Raw genomic sequence first — 18617 nt, 5'->3', positions numbered from 1 at the left:
TATTTGTCTTAAACTGACTGCATTTAAATTTCTCTGAGTCTTTTAACTCAAAATTTGGGTGGTTTTTTAGCCTGTTTCACATTCTCTACACACCCCTGGGTTAAAAGATACTCCTGGTCTTTTCCCACAGTGCAGCTGTGCGAGGTCGTGAGGACTGAACTGGGTGGTAGGAAGATGTTTCTTTTTTTTCTTGTGTTATTTTATTATTTGCTTTTTTTCATTTAATAATGTATTATGGACAACTTCTTGTCATAGCATTTAGGTCTACCTTTTTCTTTGTAATGATGCAGAGTTTGCTATTTTATAAATGCACCATAGTTTATTTAACTGTTCTCCGATTGGGCTTTTAGTTCCCAATTTTTTGCCTTTGTGGATGATGTTATAGTGAATTTCCCTGTTGCCTTTTCTTAACCTTCAGGTCTCTTTAATGTGGGGAACAAGGTGCTAGTGAGCCTGGACTTGCTTTTTGCAATCCGAAACCAGATTAAGCTGGGAGAGGACCCCAGAGTGTCTATCAACGCTGTCCTGAAGTCGGTGCAGGAGCAGGCAGGTAAAGGTTGGCTCCTTCCCTTTCCCAAGGTTAGGTCTAAGCTCCCTGGGAATTTTCAGTGATGGGCTTTGGTTGAAAGAGTCATCTTGGGGGCAAGGCTGATATTTTGAAAAGGAGACATTTTTGGCCTCCTAACACTTCTCCTCTTGAATTTCACAAATGCCAAACTAAGTTTAGAAAGTGTGAGTCTCTCCGTGCATCCAGGAGCCCTCAGCATGAGGCTAAACTGACTTTGGAAGTTTGTCCTTTGGTCATAGGTAGACTTGACCTCACTGCATGTCAATCGAACTCATTTTGAATACACAGTTTCTGGAGGTCCCAGGGCTCATGCTGAGGGACCACCCTCCTTACTATTAGAAATTATTTCTGTTTATGCTTTTCCATCCCATCCCATCCCATTCCGTTCCTACAGACTCCAGTCCTCCTGCATTTTTCCTGCTGTGAGGTATTAGAGCAAAGGTGCTAGAGCCAGACAGGCAGGCTTATGTTTGAGTCTTGGCTCTGCCACTTAGTGGCACTGTGATTTTAACCAAGTTTATTTTCTCTGTGCCTCAGTTTCTCCAGTTATAAAATGAGGAAAATAATAGCTCCTCATTCAGAAAGATATGAGTTAAATGAGAAAATTTGAAGCTCTGCACATTATCTAGTGCCTAGTAGGTGCTTAGTACAGGCAGACATAACTGATTGGAATTGCCCTCCAGGTTGCCACCTGAGCACTTGAAGGCCAGGCTGCTTGACCCTTGGAGTGGTTGGTATTCTTGGGTGTTCTGCAAGAGAAGCCATCGCAGAATTGCTGTTCTTGCTGGCCATTAGCTCATCCCCAGTGGCCTCGGGGTCTTTTTCTCTGACCTACTCAGAGCTCCTGCTCTTCTTCCAGAGAAGACGCTGGCCTCAGAGGAGCTAAGCCAGCTGCAAGAGCTGCTGTGCAATGGCTATTGGGCTTTTGAGTGCCTCACTGTCCGAGACTACAACGACATGATCTGTGGCATCTGTGGTGTGGCCCCCAAAGTGGAAATGGCCCAGAGGAGTGAAGAAAACGTGCTGGCACTGAAGAGTGTGGAGGTAAGTGCCTCTCAGTCACTGTGGGTAACCTTTAAAACTGTCCTCACACTTTGCTGCCACCTCCTGCATGATGTATGTCCCCAGGGACAGATGACTCCAGTCCTGTCCTGTGTGAGAAGAGTGGCTTTTTCCTGGCACTGCCCAGGTTTTCATCTAAGGAAGATCAGATGGAAATAGAGGCATTTGTTATCATTCAACAAATTTATCAAACACGAACTAGGTACACTTTTTAGACACTTGGGAAATGGCAGTTAAGAAAAAACCCACAGAGTTTCTGTGCTCATGGAGCTCACCTTCTGGTTTGGGTAATCAGGAAACAAACATTAACAATTTATTATAATAATAAAGTATATACCTATATTATAAAGAATAAATTACAAGAAACGTGGTAACAGTGAATCCAGGGTATGGTGGGAAAGGAAATTCCTCTTTTATATAGGGTAGTCGAGGATGGCCTCTCTGATAGGGTGTTTGAATAGAGATTGGAGCCTATGTTCTCCTCTGGGGGAGGAACATTCCAGGAAGAGGGAGCAGGAAGGGTCTAAGGTGGGTTTGTGGGGCATGGTTGAGGAACAGCAAGGAGGCCAGGGTGTGGCTGGCGTGTGTGGGCAATGGAGAGAGTGGTAGGATAAGTGAGGTTCAGGATGCTGGACTCTGTGTGGGGTCGTGTGGGCCATTTTAAGGATATGCTGTGGGGGAAATGAGAGTCTCTTAAGGGTTTTGAGGATCTGATCTGATCTGTTATCTTTGTCCGAACATTTTTTAGTTAAGAACCTAACACCAAACTCAGATAGGTTTGCATATTAATGCTAACATATATCCAAGAAACCTGTGATTCCAGTCATAGAAGAACAGCATATATACAACTCATTGTATAAGGCCATATAACCTTAAAGCAAACCAGATGTTTACTATAATAGAAAAAATTGGGACTGATTATACTCATGAATATAGATGTTGAAGTCTTGAATAAGATAATAGCAAATCAACTTTAACAACAAATAAAGTAATCCATTGTGACTAAGTTTCTTCCAGGAAAGCAAGATTGCTTCGATATTAGAAAATACACTAATGTAATTCACTCCTTAACATATTAAAGGAGAAAAGCCATATGGTTATTTCATTAGATGTAAAAGAAGCTTTCAATGTTGCTCATCACCTGTTAATGATAAATCTTCTAGCAAACTGGAAATAATAGAGAATCTTCCTTAACCTAGTACAGGGGTTTAAAAAATCCCATAGTTTGATTAGCTCTTCCCCACAATCATGTGCCATTAGTCTGAGTCTGCACATAGTTGCTCTGGAGTTCATAGATGTTCTGAGTTTCCATCTCTGAACTCTGACCCGAGGACTGGAACAGGAAGTGACTCTTAAGGCACCAGGCCTGTAGCTCTGCCTGTTCACCACCAGGGGAGGTGTGGGCTCTTTCGAGAAAAGCTTTAGCCTGGCCAGCTGAGCATATTTGAGATTTAGTTCATACTCTCTTTTTCTTCCCAGTTAAAAAAAATTCATATGTTGATCAAGTATTTATACTTGAAGAATGGTAGTATATAATAAGACATACGAAAACAAGCATACTGCATGCTGGAGTTTGTTTCTTACAGATAAAATGAATGGAAAAAAATTTTGCTTCTGTATGTGATCTCACGGAGAGGCTATTCTACATTCATTCAAATCTGCTTGCCTAATGGTAATATTAACAGCAATGCAGCTACGATTTATTGAGCATTTTATTACATATGCCAAGTTCTTACTCTGTGCTCAGTGCTTTAATATATACTGACTTCTCACCGCAATTCTGTGAGATTTGTGTAGATGAAGGGATTGAAGCCCAGAGGATCTTGCCCACGCTCATTCAGCCAGAAAGAGGTGGAGCTGGGACTTGGCCTCATTCTGGTTGTCTGACTCCAGAGTCTGAGCTCTTAAAGACTGCCATGCTCACCTGTACCTCCTGGGTCTCTGAGCTCTGATTTTTCTAATCGCATTGGCCTGCAGAGGTTTCCTGAATAGACAGAAGCCCCCTTCCCCACAAGGCTCACGACTCTTAGTCCTACCAGGGCTCTTTCTTCATGGGCTCTTTCTTCAGGCGTTCCCTTCATTCTCAGTGTGCATGAGTCTTCTCTTCCATGGCATTGGTTATTTCTTTCTGGAGACCAGGGCTTGCTTTATTTTCTCCCTTTTGTGCATGTACAGTGGTGTGGTGCATGTGGGGAGAAGGGGATAGGGGGTATCCTGAAGTTACTGACAAAGCTTAAATATGCAGTTGTCTATGAGGAGATTGCCGGGTTGGCCCCTTCCCTCAGGGGTTGTATAGAGGAGGACCCTCTGGACTAATGACAGCAGCCATGTCAGTTGCTCACACAGCGTACTTAGTTGGCATTTCCTGTCCCCTGTTCGTGGTGAAGAGTGTGGGTTCAGTTCCTTATGAAATTATGGTGGGAGACTGTCATGTACTCGCAGCATGCGCTCGTGCCCTGTGAGGTGGGGAAGGAAAGGGGAGTAAAATGGGGAGATAGATGTCTTGTGTAGAGCAGTGGTCCTCAGGATTAGTGGACATAGGAATTACATTGGACAGTGGCTCTCAGTCTTATTAGTGTGGAGGGTTTGCTCGACCCTACCCACAAGGGTTCTTATTTAGTAGGTCTGGAATGGACCTGAGAATTTGCCTTTCTAACAAGTTCCCAGGTGATTAATGCTCTTGCTGCTGGTCCAGGGACTACACTTTGAGAACTGCGCACATGGGGAATCTGTTTAAAGTGCACACTTATAAATATAGTTCATACAGATGGACATGTGCCCGGTATTAGCATTGATAAGTAACATAAATGACTGCTCCAAGTAATAGGATCTGGGTCACACTTCGAGGACCATATAAGGGGGATACCAGGAGAAAAACTGAGTAACTCAACTACTAGGTGCCTACAATAGGTAAGTTAAGTGCTGCATGAGGTAGAGGAGATAGCTGTGTTCTGGCAAGGCCTAGAGACCTTTCTGCAGGAGGTCAGGGATCAACAGAGCCTTGGAAGTGGGTAGAATATCACTACATTTTATTCTGATGATTCCTACCAGCCAGTATAGGCATTAAGGCATGGGCTTTGGAACTAGACCTTTGTTCGCATCCTGTTCTACCTTGCTCCAGTAGTCTCACTCAGACACCTCAGGCTTGTATGTGGCAAAGGACAGTTAGGTACTGAGATGTCAGATTTGGGGGCATCCCAGCAGTGCATGGCTGTCGTAAACCCTCTCCCCAGCCTTGGTTGCCCTGAGCTTATCAAGAGGGTAGGCTTTTGTGTTGCTAATATTCTGTGGCTCCTACAGTTTGACCTTTTTTATCCTGACCTTTTAGTTCACCTGGCCTGAGTTCTTGGGCTCTAGTGAGGTAAACGTGGAGGACTTTTGGGCCACGATGGAGACAGAGGTGATTGAGCAGGTGGCCTTCCCTGCCAGCATCCCTATCACCAAGTTTGATGCCTCTGTTATTGCCCCCTTCTTCCCACCACTCATGAGAGGAGCTGTGGTCGTCAACACTGAGAAAGACAAAAACCTGGATGTACAGCCAGTACCTGGTAAGGCCACCTGGTGGCTGACTGGGGTCAGGGAAGGGCCCAGTCAAGAGTCTAGGACATTGTCCTCGACAAGATGCACAAATGGCAGAGCGGGGGCCAGGCCCACCCTGGGCTCCTTCTGGAAAGAGAGAACAATCTGTGACAGATCCCCTAGACATGAAAGTCATGGTGTGGAGTTTTGAAGTGCTGCCAGCCATATTGTATAAGACTGACTCACATAGCCCATTGTCAGCCTTCGGGGATGCACTGCGCTGAACAGTGGAAGTCCTCCAAGAAATGCTGATAAGGCTCCAAACCCAAAGATTCTCACTGATAAGTGTAGGGGGAGCGGGGGAGGGGAGGCCAGGGAGTCTGCTTTCTAAACAGTCCTTTAGACAGTTTTACAGATGCCCTGCGGCATACCTTGCGACACCCTGGACTAGCTGTTGAGAGCATAAGTTTCTGACACCAAGAGTTTGAGTCGCAGCTATGCCCTTAGCATTAGTAGCCATGTGACCTCCATCAAGTCCCTTCATTGCCCTGAGCCTCTGTTGCTTCATTCACAAATGGGGCATGATATGGTTACCTATCTCCTGGGCTGTTGTAAAGATTAAGTGATCTAATTAGAGGATAGCCTTCTACTTTTTTAAAAAAACTGCAACTCACAATAAGAAATAGGTTCTGCTTCATGATCCAGCATGATACTCATAAGTAGGTACATGTGTGTGTATCTGTAACTAAAGCAAAACTTTCATAAAACAGTATTTTTCCTTACCAAGTGCATTATACTTTGTTTTCTATTTTATTTCATTTTTTAAAATTTTGGATATGACCCACTGAAGTAATTTTTCTCAGTATTTAATATGTTGTGATCCACTGGTTCTCAAACAGTGCTTCCTAACATTAGATGTGAGGCCCACCTCCTGTTTGCTGCTTCAAGGCCCAGGAAGTGTTTTTTTAAGGCCCCACATATTTCTGTTGATGAGGCAGGTTCAGGAACAGTGTATAGAGAACATTTTAAAATGGGAGTTGCTGCTTCTTGTTGCTTTGGCTGTGATAAGCATCTGAGATTCTGAAATACCTTAACAGGTTAAAGCTGGCCCATTTGGGAGTTCTTTGCAAGGGCACTCTGCCAGATCTCCTAGATGTTCATGGGCACAAAGCAGTCTGAGAAACTTCAGATCTCTGCAGAAGTCATAAGATCTGCCTTGAGTCCACCTCTCCCAGCACCCAGGGCAGTGCTCAGGGCAGAGCCTGCTTCCACACCTTGCTGTACTGTAGGCCTTGCCCCTTGTTCTCATCCTCACGCATCAGGTACTGCCTGTGACCTCTGTGGCTGAGGCAGTGCCCTCCCCTCAGCACTGTTGTCTCTTGCAGGCAATGGCAGTGCCTTGGTGAGGCTGCTCCAGGAGGGCACCTGCAAGCTGGAGGAGATGGGCTCCTACAGCGAGGAGGAGCTGCAGCAGCTGCTTAGGCAATGTGGCATCCCCTTTGGGGCAGGAGACTCTAAGGTGAGTGTTGGGTAGCAGTAGACAGGGACGTTGGGAGCAGGCTGGTGGTCCATTTTTCTGGCCAGGAATATGAACACCTGTGACTGGGCACCTGTGTTAGACAGAGGATGCTGGCAGTCAGGGAGGCCTGGGAGATAGTTAGCAGTCAGATTGTAACATGCATGTGAGGCCTTTCCCTCCAGTCATTCTTAGTGGGTTCAGAATCTGGGGTTGGGCATCCTGGTTTCCTGCCTATTGTGTGTGACCTTGGGTAAGCACCTTATATTTCATATATATATTTCTGAGAGGAAGGGAGAGGGAGAGAGATGGAAACATCAGTGATGAGAGAGAATCATTCATTGGCTGCCTCCTGCACGCCCCACTCTGGGGATCGAGCCTGCAACCCGGGCATGTGCCCTGACTGGGAATGGAACCATGACCTCCTGGTTCATAGGTCGATGCTCAATCACTGAGCCATGCCAGCCGGGCAGCACCTTATATTCCTGAGCCTTGGTTTTCTCATTTTGCAATGTGGAAGTAACTAAAATACCGACCTCGAGAGATTGTTGTCAGGAAGGCAGGCACTTTGCAGTGCCTGGTTGTCACCCATCCAGGCTCCTAAAAAGTGAGTGCTCTGACAGTTCATAGAGTGTGTGTGTGTAGGAGTGCTTTATTCATACATTATTTACTTCCCTTCATACTGATAAAGCTGTTGAACATTTTATGTTTCTTTCAAGTTCAGACTCAAATATTAGCTTCTCTTTGAAGCTTTCCCTGTAAAAAGTAGGAACGCAAGCCTCAGAGTGGCAGCTCCGTCAGCCAGGCTGGCTCTGTCTGTGACCCTTTCTGGGCCTCGGGGTCCTCATCTCTACCTAGAGGACGTTGGGCTGGCAAGGCTCCAAGGCCCACTGCGGCCTTGACAGTTGATTCTCTTGCGTTGGGTATTGAAGGGAGCATGTGGTGCTGGGCGCAGGCCTGGTCCTTTAGCATTTACTGCTGTTTTTAATCTTGACTTCTGCTCCAGGACCAGCTCTGCTTCTCCTTGTTGGCCCTCTATGAATCTGTACAGAACGGAGCCAGAACCAGACAGCCCCCGCCTCATCTCACAGGGGGTAAAATCTACAAGGTGTGCCCCCACCAGGTAAGAGGGTAACAAGGAGGAGCCTGGTGAATTTGCTCATGACCCACTGCCCACAGTCTGACTGAGCCAGCTCGTCCTGTGGGAGCTGCACCTAGCTCACAGGCAGCTGGTGGAGTGAGTCCACATGTGTCAGGTGCCACGCTTAGGCCAAGCGGGGAGCCTGGGTTATCGTCAGGGAGTGTTTACTAAGCCCCACCGTGTGCTGGCCCCCGCCTCAGCTGCTGAGGGTGCAGAGGTGAGCAACGATGTCTTTCCTTCCTAGTTGACCTCATTTTAGTGAGGAAACAAAGTCACCACAGCTTGTGGTACAAGGAAAGTGACAGTGAGGGACCTCCTGTCCTTGCGACAGCCAGAGAAGGCTGAGAGCCCAGTGATGAGTGAAGGAAGGAATGTTCCAGCAGAGGGAAAAGCAGCCACTAAGCCCTCAGTGGGGAAGCCTGGTGAGCCAAGAGAAGGGAGGCTGGAGGGGTCACCAGGTCACCAGATCACGTAAGGCTTTGTAGGCCAGAGCAACAGTTTGGATTTTTTTTCTGAGACCAATGACGGACCCACTGAGTGGTTTTGAATGGGAAATGGGATAGACATGGCCTGATTTTGGTTTTAGGGAGGTCACTGTCTGTCCGTAGAGGGTGTGGAAAGGGCAGGCACCAGGGTCACTCTGGAAAGGTTGTGTTGTTTGACAGAGTAGGCACAGGAACACAAGGGTATAACACCCCCTGCACAAGCACTACATAGGGGGGGGGGGGTGTATGGGGGGAGAGCAGGGGAACTGGCAGAGCTTCAGTTCACTGAGATGTGTGAGTGGGCAGGGCGACCTGGCAGTCAAAAGAGTCAAGTCGTCAACTCCTTCAACAAAGCTGTGTCTGTGGGAGACGCTGGATGCCTCCACCCTGGCATAGTGGAGCCTGCTCCCAGGAGTGTGTTCATGTGCCTGAGGCCATCTCATGACAACACAGGGACAGATGTGAGAGCTAGAGATCTCGGCTGTGATGGAAGAGCCATATCGCTTGGAGGTGGCAGCCAGGTCTGGTGGATATGAAGGTGAAGGGGAGGCAGAGGCAGAATTCTCCAGTATACACACAGCTGCCTGGCTGTGGAGGGGCGCTTGGGGGCCCTGTCAGTGGAGGTGTTAGCTTGCATCAGGGTCTGGTGGGGAACTGCTTAGAATACCACTGCCTTGGTTTTGGGGTAGAGCCCAGGAACTTCATTTTTAACCAGCTCCTAGCTGCCGGTGCTACGCAGCCGGGTTAGGGAAGCACTAGGCTAGGTGGTGGTACTGGGTAGGGTGATGTGGTGGCAGGGTGGGGAGAGAGGTTGGAGCAGATCACTTGGGAGTTTTTAAGCCTCAGCTGAGGACCGGACGTTCCCAACTCTCCTCTCAGGAGGTCAGGGATGAGCTGGCGACTTCATTTAGGGACAGAAGGAAGACAGAAGCAGAATGTTACGGGCTCTGTCTGGCAGGATGGCTGTGGCTTCAGTCACAAAACCTGATTGTTCATCTTCCTGGGAAGAAGCCATTGAGGATTCCACTCAGTCTGTCCTATGCTGTGCCCTCCATCTACCTGTAGGTGATCTGTGGCTCCAAGTACCTTGTGAGGGGCGAGAGTGCCCGGGACCATGTGGATCTGCTGGCCTCTTCCCGCCACTGGCCACCTGTCTATGTGGTGGACATGGCCACACCAGTGGCCCTTTGTGCTGACCTCTGCTACCCAGAGCTGACCAGTCAGATGTGGGGGAGGAACCAGGGCTGTTTCTCTAGTCCCATGGAGCCGCCTGTGGTGAGTTTTCTTCTGAGGACCTGGAATAAATTCTGCAGGTCATGTCTTCCCACCCCAACTCCCCCAGTTCTTCGGTAAGGCCTTACTTATCTCCAGCATTCTTCCTCCATCAGTATTTGCCTTGATGTTCTGGAACTATTTACTCCATAAATTTTACTGACCAGCCCCTGTGTGTGTGTGGCCATAGCATGTCACTTAAGGTGCCACAGTTATCTTAGGGGTCAGGGTTGCCTTCCTGATAAGCCTAGAAAATTGCCTCCTTTGATAGTCATCATGGACACTGATATACTGAAGGCCCCAATCAGCCCCGTCTTGGATTTAACCATGAATACACTGCATGGCATGTCTGTTATGATCTGGAGGCACTGCATGGCATGTCTGTTATGATCTGGAGGCACAATGGCTTAGAAAACACCTTATCCAACCCTCTCCTTTTATTAAAGGGGGAAGTAAGGCCCAGAGTGGGAAATAGACTTGTCCAGTGTCACACAGCATGTTCGTGACAGAGCCCATGTCTGTGACTTGGTACATTGTACCAAGTAATGGCTCTACCAGAGGCATGTGCCCTCCAAGGCCAGCTGAACCCTGTACAGATAATAGGAGAAAGGGGGCATCATTGTCACACTTACCTTTTCCTTATTCCCTGGGGCTCACTGGCTCTGGGGGCTTGTGCTGAGCACTGCAGCAGGCGTCTGAGCCTCAGTGGGAGCCACTCCCTCCCCACTGCCTTGCAGCCCTGCCTCAGTTGACCAGGCACTGCAGTAAACAACAGCAGCTCAGGTAATCCAGCATCTGCTCTGATTACTGTCCCCGTTCTCACATGAGGAAATGGAAGCACAGAGATGGAGGAGAGGGGACTTGTCCCAGGAGGCACAGTATGTGTTGACGGGAGGATTTAGACAGAGCTGATGACCCCACAGCCTTCACTCTCACCCACCACACAGGTCCCACCTGTCGTTCCCTCATGTCAGAGTGGCTTATCTCTCTTCTAGAGTGTGTCCTGCCCGGAACTCCTGGATCAGCATTATACTGTGGACATGACAGAGGCCGAGCACTCTGTCCAGCACCCGGTCACCAAGACTGCCACACGGCGCATCGTCCATGCAGGCACACAGCCCAGTCCTGGTGACTCCAGTGCTGGGCACCACTCTTTGGCCCTGTGTCCTGAGTTGGCACCCTACGCAACTATCCTGGCCTCTATCACAGACAGCAAACCAAACAGTGTCCGCCAGCGGCCCATTGCCTTTGACAATGCCACTCACTATTACCTCTACAACCGCCTCATGGACTTCCTCACCAGCCGTGAGATTGTCAACCGGCAGATCCACGACATTGTGCAGAGCTGCCAGCCTGGCGAGGTGGTCATCCGCGACACCCTTTACCGCCTTGGGGTTGCTCAGATCAAGACGGAGACAGAGGAGGAGGGTGAGGAAGAGGAGGTGGCCGCAGTGACAGAATAAGCCAGGCTTTTGTACAGGGACTGCACCATCTCTCTCAAGCCATAGCAATGCCCTTTCCCAAGGCAGATCCATCCAGGGGACCGGCAGGAGCATTCACCTGTGGGGAGGGCCTCTGATGCTGGCACTGACCAAAGAGATCCCATTTTCTGAGCACAGTGGGGCCTGGGGTTCTTGGTTCTCACCTTCTGGGGGTCGAGAGGGGTACCAGGACGCTATAGCCCCGAGAAAGCACTTGGAGGACATAGTATATTCAACAGGGGAAGGGAGGCTGAGGGAAGGCTGTCTGGGGCCTGCTGCGGGTCAGGGCCGAGGTCGCAGGATGGGCTAAGGCAGAGTGTTCGGCACTAAGTGGGCAGGTTGCTAAGGTGGCCCTTCCCGCCTCTGGGAATGCTGTTTCCTGCTCCACAGCCACATGAGCTCCTTAGCCTGTTGCCTTTGACTCAGGGCCTTGGGGGCCTCCTTAGCTCTAGGGACTCCTTTGGGCTCTCCCAGAGGAAGGACGCACGCACTTCCCTCCTGCTTTTCCTGCACCCAAGTCTGGGGGACAGAGGAGGGAGAAACAGCCACAGCTCTCTTCCAGGACTGTCCTCTGCCCGAGCTTTGAGGAAGAGGGTCCTCTTCCTCCTTTCCCTGGCCACTGGACCCTCACCACAGAGGGGATGTGGCCATGGCATGACATAACCTGGCAGCAGTAGGAAAAACTCCCTTCTGTGAAGGGGAAGCAGATGGGCTGTAAGGAAATAGCGGGACTGGCTCAAGTGCCCAGGGTTTGCTTAGGGCACAGGAATTGGCCATGTGTTATTTAATTTATTGAGAGGAGTGGAATCGGTGGCTTTTTTCCCCTCTTTCCCCAGCAAGGATAAAGTTTATTAAATTATCTGGTTTTGGTGAAGCAAGAGTCAGTTTCATGCTCATTGTTGGGGGCACAGTGGTTCAGCTTTGGAGTGCTGAGCTGGTCACTTGACATGAAGGAGGGATGGTAGGAGGGCCCAGGGCGTCTGCAGTCCCCCATGAGGCACAGAACCAGAGGCCAGCTGTGTTAATTCTGTTAGTTTAATGCTGACAGCGGCATCCCGCAGCGTGACTGTTAGTTATGATGAGTCAACTTGGGGAAGCGCGTGCTGCTTGCTGCTTGGTTGGTGTGGCCAGCCACACGGGTCGCCTGTCTTCCAGCTCAGGAGGACGGGGGACTGGGCAGAACACCCCAAACTTTAGCTGCCAACTGGCTCATTGCAGCAGTACCAGATCCAGGGTGGGATGGGGCTGTGGGAAGAAGACCAGAGGGCAGAGACTGGCATGTAAGTTAGATTCTTACAGCGGAGCCACCCTGCTCCGAGGAGTCTGAGCCTAGCAGCCTCTGAGCAGCTGTCAGCTCTTGCTGCTCCACTTGGTTAGAGAGGGGGTCCCTCCACTCTAAGGCCCAGGAGCCTTGTTTTCTCAGTATTGGGACAGTTCCTGGGGATGTCATAGGTGTAAAACCAGTCCATTTCCATCGGGACGGGAGAGGGTAGGGAAGGAGTTCCTGGAAATGGGAATAAGGTTAAGAGGGTGAGCTGGGGGTTCTCCCAGTTGGCATAGCGAACATGCAGCCACAGCGTTGAGAACAGAGGGAGGGGAGGGGCTCAGCCCCAGCCCCTGACTGGCAGTGATGACCCAGGCCCTGAAAGTGGGTCCTCTGATATCTCATGGGTCCCACATTCCTGAGTTTCAGGGCTGGACTGTTGAAATGACCAGAGACACAGAGTCTATGTCTTCTTTGTGGCGCCCCATCCACAGAGGAGTTGAAGCTCGGAGGAGGGGACAGGCAGTGCCCCCCTGGTGTCACCTCAGCAGAACTGGTAGTTGTTAGGCTGCAGCAGGGGCTGGACAATATCCCCCTGCTCACAGCAGGCCAGCTGCTCACTAGAGCTCTCCTCCTGCTCGCTGCTGCTGCTGGGCAGGTTGGCATAGCCCTGAGGGAAGGAGAGATGGGGATGGTCAGTTCTGACTAGACAGCCCCGCCTGGCCTGCTATTGCTAGCCCCACCCTGAGCCTGGCCGCACTCACCTGCTCTCTGCTGTCCTCTTGGGCCTGCTCCTGAAGGAGGAAGCAGATCTGCTGGAAGGTCGGTCTGTGGGTGGGCTCCAGGGACCAGCAGGCCTGCATGATGCTATATCTGAGACATGACAGAGGCCACCTGTGGGTCTGGGGATCATTGCACGTGCACGTCCCTTACAGAGTCCTGCCCAGCAGAGGTCTCGAAACCTAGTCAAATGAGCTTAGCACGAGACCTGTGCTAAGCCTTTGGAGAAAGGCATCTTCATCATGCCCATTGTGACAATTGGGGAGAAACTCAGAGATGCCATGTTGCTCAAGCTCCTAAAACAAGAGGGGCTACTCTGATGACCAGCAGGTGTGAAAGGTGGGCTGAAAGAATGAGCAATTGTTTGGCTGTAGCAAGAGACTAAAGTGGAGAGAGAGGGCTGCCAGCGGCATGAATCCACCCTGGCAGGGAGACGGGAAGCTGCGCTGAGAGGGGCTGGAGAAAGGGAGCAGGTGACTTCATGGCCGGGGGCCTGTGGTGAATGCAGGGAGCTAGTGAGCAGCTTCCCCATGGTGGGCTGCTGTGGTGAGGTATCAGGCTACCACACAGATCACCAGACAGGAAGAATGAGGGAGTCTTTCTTGAGGTCATAATAACAGTCTGAGTTCAAAAGCTATCTGAGTTAGGACCAGCCTGTGCTGCCTGGGAAACCAGAGGTAACCCTGAACTCGACAGGGGCTTGTTATGTAGTCCACTGGGGGAGACGAAGCCTGGCCCTGGAACACTGGGCTGGGAAAGCTGGGTCACATGCCTTTCCACGCCCTTCAACCAAAGTCGGGTGTCCTCCCTCCCTGGGGCCCTTCCCTTACATATTCTTTGGTGCGAATGCAGGCTGGGCCATTTGGTATCCATCCTTCACCAGTTTATAGAACTTGCTGTTCACCAGGATGCCAGGGTAGGGGTTCAGCCCTGCAAAGGCCAAGATCACACCGTGCTCAGTACTCCCCTATGCCTATCCCCATCCCCATCCCCATCCCCATCCCCATCCCCATCCCCATCCCACACACATCTTGATGAGGTTGGGGTTCCACGATAAGACAGCAGCTCCTCTTAGTGAGTGCTATGTGCTGGGCACTGCAAAGGGCTTAGGTTCTAGGAAGCCGAGAGCCATCACCCAGCCTCATCACACCTCACAATTCTAGCACAGCCCTTGGAGTAAGAGGCTCTTAGAGGAGTGTGTTGAAGGGCTGAGCCCAAGTCCCTGTGCTAAGCACTCCAGAGCACTGGGGAGCTGTGTCTTCAAGGTAATGTATGTTGTGGACGAGGGGAAACAGCATTCTAGGAAGCAGAATGGCACAAGCAGACAGATGAGGGAATGCCTGTTGTCAGGATGGAGGGTCTGCCCTGGGCCCCAAGCATCCTTGACTAACAGCTTCCTTGAGGCATAAGACACTGCAGGGAACCAAACACACACCCCTGGCTGAGCCTGCACCAGGCCAGTGCTCACCGAGTGAGAAGATCTCCCAGAGGAGGATGCCGTAGGACCAGACGTCACTCTGAACCGTGTAGACGCAGTCGAAGATGCTCTCTGGAGCCATCCACTTCACGGGCAGGCGGGCCTGGCACAGCAGACCCCAGTCACCTTGGGCCCTGGCTCACCCTCTCCCCAGCTGGGTCCATCCCTTCCAGCACTCACGTTGCCCTTGACGATGTAATTGGAATCATTCATGATGTCTCTAGCCAGCCCAAAGTCCCCAATCTTGGCCACACGCCCACTGGTCAGCAGCACATTTCGGGCTGCCACATCCCGATGGATGCACTGGGGAAGTGAGACAGGGTTAGTCTCGGCCTCTGCCTCCCCTCTCTGAGCCCAAAGTGCAGGAGGAGCAGCCAGGCCTTAGAAGGCCTCAGAATCCTCTGTGAGGGAGTGGGCATCAATCCTAGTCCTGACTCTGACCTTGATTCCTGCCCCTACCTTTTACATGGCCAGACAATGCAGTGTTTAGAAACCACCATTACTTGGGGCCTTTTGCCCTGACCAACAACTGATTAGAGCTGGGTGTTCATCTACATGGGCCGGGAAGCAGTGAGCCCCAGCACTAAACCTTCGCTGGCCCACATCAGCTCCTAACAGCACCTGCCATTTTCAGGGTCGTACCCTGCCAGGCCCTTCCCTAAGCATCTGCACACATTGTACCGTTCTGACCTCAACCCTGTGATGGTGCCCATTTTAAATGATGTAGAGGCAGAGGCTCAGAATCTCAACATTGCTCCAAGTCACACAGGAAGTAGCAGGGCCAGCATTAAATGACGCCCAAGTCATGCTCTTAATTAAGGAGGACGGTCACTGCTCCCACTCCCAGGCACTCTTCCTGGCCGGAGTGTATTGTGCACATCATCTCGTAGCACACATCTATGCACGGAGTTCTGTTATCCCGAGACCGTGTGCTTCACGCCATTGACACAACGGTTGTCACATCTCCACTGTTGACTAAAACTAAAGCCTGTTGTTGAAAATGGGTGTGTCTCAGCCTGCTGCACGCAGGCTCCCTGCGGGGGCTCTGGCACAGCCTCCCATCCCCACCCCCTCAAAGCTCCGAGGCTGCAGCCCAGATGCTGTGGCCGCTGCCCATTTGCTTCTGGCACTCTGGCTCCTAACCTGCCCCTTCGTGCTCACTTTCCTCCCACACCCTCCAGACTCATGGAGGTTCCATGGCCCCCCACTCCACTGGGTGACCATATGGGGAACCTGATTCCCAACTCACGTTCTTGGAAGCGAGGAAGGCCATGCCCTGGGCCACTTGGCACGAGAAGTGGAGCAGGTCCTGCAGTTCCAGTGGCCACTCATCCTTGCCCAGGTCTGGTGTGGGGAGAGGCATCAGGGCAGCCCACCACACCCCCTGCCCAGCCCCCAGCAGCTCCTCTCCCTCTTCCTCCTCACCTTGCTCAGAGAAGGAATCATTTGAAGAAGAAGTAGAAACGGGCCTCATCTCCACATAGGTGTCTACACCCTGGCTGGAGAAGCCACTGTCCCTACATAGAGAGGGCCACAGGCAGTCAGTTCCCATTATGCCAGTGGTTCTCAACCTTTCTAATGCCGCGACCCTTTAATACAGTTCCTCATGTTGTGGTGACCCCCAACCATAAAATTATTTTCGTTGCTACTTCATAACTGTAATTTTGCTACTGTTATGAATCGTAATGTAAATATCTGTGTTTTCTGACGGTCTTAGGCGACCCTGCTAGCGGTTCTCAACCTGTGCGACCCACAGGTTGAGAACCGCTGCTGTAGAGCCTAAGACCATCGGAAAACACAGATATTTACATTACGATTCATAACAGTAGCAAAATTACAGTTATGAAGTAGCAACGAAAATAATTTTATGGTTGGGGGTCACCACAACATGAGGAACTGTATTAAAGGGTCGCGGCATTAGAAAGGTTGAGAACCACTACATTATGCATTGCCTAGCTCGGGCCTTGGCCTCCAGCCACTCAGCAGGGAAGAGACCTGCCACATTCTGATCACTGGTCCCTGCTTGGCCATCATGTGGGAGCGAACAGCCTATTCTCTCTGGGCAGCTCCACCTGTTAGAAATTTCTTCGTCTAATGCCAGTCGGCCCTGGGATTTTCCTCCTCCTGGTCCTTGCTCTGCCCTAAGGGACACAGAGAAGTGGGCTCCCTCTTCCTCACAACAGTCCTGCAGGGATCTGAGCATATTCTAGAGCAGGGGTGGGCAAACTTTTTGACTGGAGGGCCACAATGGGTTCTTAAACTGGACCGGAGGGCCAGAACAAAAGCATGGATGGAGTGTTTGTGTGAACTAATATGAATTCAAAGTAAAGGAGCGAAGGGGAGAGCAAGAGAACCGTAGTTTGCCCATGGCTGTTCCAGAGCTTCTGTGAGTGCTCTCTGTCTCTAGACAGTGGCTCTTACCCCCAGCCTCACATTAAAATCATCTGCGGAGCTTCAAACACTCCTGTGCCCAGGGGCAAAGCTCAGTCATTCGGTCTTTTCATTCCCTCCAGGCAATTCCAGTGTGCAGCCTGATGGAGGCCCACTGCTCTAGAGTCATGCTTCTTAAACTAACTCGTGCATAGACTCACCTGGGGATTCTTATTTAAATGCAGATTGTGATTCAGCCGGTCTGGTGGGCTGAGAGTGTGCATTTCTAACAGCTCTCTGGTGATGCCTATGAGCCCATGCTTTGGGGGGCAGGCAAGTTTGAGAGTCATTGCTCTAGAATGAATAGCCACTACTGCTTCTAAGATAGCAACCAATCGAGTTCTGGGCCTCTCACCTTCCTGTCCCTTGTGCAATAAAGATGTGTACCTTGACAATGTCCATGCTCTAGTGTTCCCCAAAAGAGAACCTAATGTTTCATTTATGGGCTGACTTTGGCAAAAGCATCCCCTCCCTTGGTCTAGAAACTATACTTCTATTAATGTAGCCTGGAATCCCATTGGCAAGATTGGTTCCCATGCCATTTGCCCTTTAATCACCCCACTCTGTGAATCCTTTTCCCACCTGCAGATTTGAGGATGGAAGATAATACTTTACTTTGGTTCTCATTTTGATTTGATCTGGCCTGAGGTTCCAGCCTGCAGAGGCCCAGTGTCAGAGGGGTGTCCGAGAATCAGAAGAGGAAGTAGATCCAGCCAGCCCCCATATTCAAGGACACTGGATGAATGCAATACCCTCCTTCCCCTTTTGCCTCCTCAGGCTTAGCAGCTGACAGTGGCTAGGCTAGGGGCCCAGTGTACACCCTTCTTATTTTGATCCTGTCCCAGCCCCAAAACAGCCTTGTCCTGAGACTCCACAAGTCCCAAAACAGACTTCCAGGAGAGCAGTGTGGCTCAGGTAGCATGGACCAGGAGTCAAAACAGCAGCACGGAGTCCAGGCTCCACCTCTGCCTCTGACTCATGTGTGACAAACTGACCACTTCCTCTCTCTGGTTCCCCATGTGGCTCTGTCCATCTGCCTCTGCATGGTTTCCAGGAATATCAGCATTATAGAACAACAAGGCCGGAAAGACCCTGAGAGGTTCATCCTCCTGATGACTCGCCTGGGGAAACTGAGGCCCAAGTACCCCCTTTCACCCAACAACCCACAGACTCTGTCCCCACTTGGTGGAGATGTGGGGACCTGACACTGGCGACTCCTTAGTACAAAGGGTTCTCTGCAGCCCCCAGCAGCACAAGCTATGGGAGAAACAGGGCGATTACCCCAAGATCTGCCCGTCTCTGGCTAGGGCCCGAACAGTCTTGGTTGATCTTTTACATAATACAGTTCCTCACGTTAAAGTGAGGATTTCATTAACATCTGTCTCCACCAGACTATGAGCTGCCTATCTTTGCCTCGATGTTTCTACAACAGAGTAGGTGCTCAAATATTGGAGATAATTAGTGGAAAAACACTAGCCCATCTAATGTGGTATGACTACTCCCCATGGTGCAGGTGGGAATGTGAGGGCCATTAGCTACCCAACCCTGAGCTGGTGTTGGGGACAGACCTGAGGCCCCGCCTCCCAGTTGTAGCCTCCTTCCTGTCCTTAGCCAGGGTCCTA

The 18617-nt window shown here is 50.6% G+C and overlaps 2 protein-coding genes across 4 annotated transcripts in view; one reads left to right on the top strand and one right to left on the bottom strand.

Annotated features, from left to right (window-relative positions):
- HMGXB3 (HMG-box containing 3) overlaps positions 1 to 11920 on the top strand; it is a 45705-nt gene extending 33785 nt beyond the window's left edge. For all 3 annotated transcript variants that reach the window (XM_080671823.1, XM_080671824.1, XM_080671825.1), the window contains 7 exons: positions 419 to 550; positions 1428 to 1612; positions 4959 to 5178; positions 6535 to 6668; positions 7672 to 7788; positions 9357 to 9566; positions 10559 to 11920. In XM_080671823.1, coding sequence (XP_080527949.1) covers positions 419 to 550; positions 1428 to 1612; positions 4959 to 5178; positions 6535 to 6668; positions 7672 to 7788; positions 9357 to 9566; positions 10559 to 11026 — 1466 coding nt within the window. In that variant the 3' untranslated portion in view covers positions 11027 to 11920. The remainder of the gene's footprint in view (positions 1 to 418; positions 551 to 1427; positions 1613 to 4958; positions 5179 to 6534; positions 6669 to 7671; positions 7789 to 9356; positions 9567 to 10558) is intronic.
- Positions 11798 to 18617, bottom strand: part of CSF1R (colony stimulating factor 1 receptor) — a 27753-nt gene continuing 20933 nt past the window's right edge. Inside the window, exons 15-21 of the mRNA XM_080671826.1 lie at positions 15991 to 16082; positions 15815 to 15909; positions 14746 to 14868; positions 14557 to 14668; positions 13919 to 14018; positions 13073 to 13181; positions 11798 to 12978 (exon numbers count right to left, since the gene is read on the bottom strand). Coding sequence (XP_080527952.1) covers positions 12853 to 12978; positions 13073 to 13181; positions 13919 to 14018; positions 14557 to 14668; positions 14746 to 14868; positions 15815 to 15909; positions 15991 to 16082 — 757 coding nt within the window. The 3' untranslated portion in view covers positions 11798 to 12852. The remainder of the gene's footprint in view (positions 12979 to 13072; positions 13182 to 13918; positions 14019 to 14556; positions 14669 to 14745; positions 14869 to 15814; positions 15910 to 15990; positions 16083 to 18617) is intronic.

This window comes from Plecotus auritus (genome assembly GCF_963455305.1).
Source record: "Plecotus auritus genome assembly, chromosome: 6".
Taxonomy (NCBI): Eukaryota; Metazoa; Chordata; class Mammalia; order Chiroptera; family Vespertilionidae; genus Plecotus; species Plecotus auritus.
Note: the sequence above shows the minus strand (reverse complement) of the source record. Positions and strands in the feature narration are given on the sequence as shown.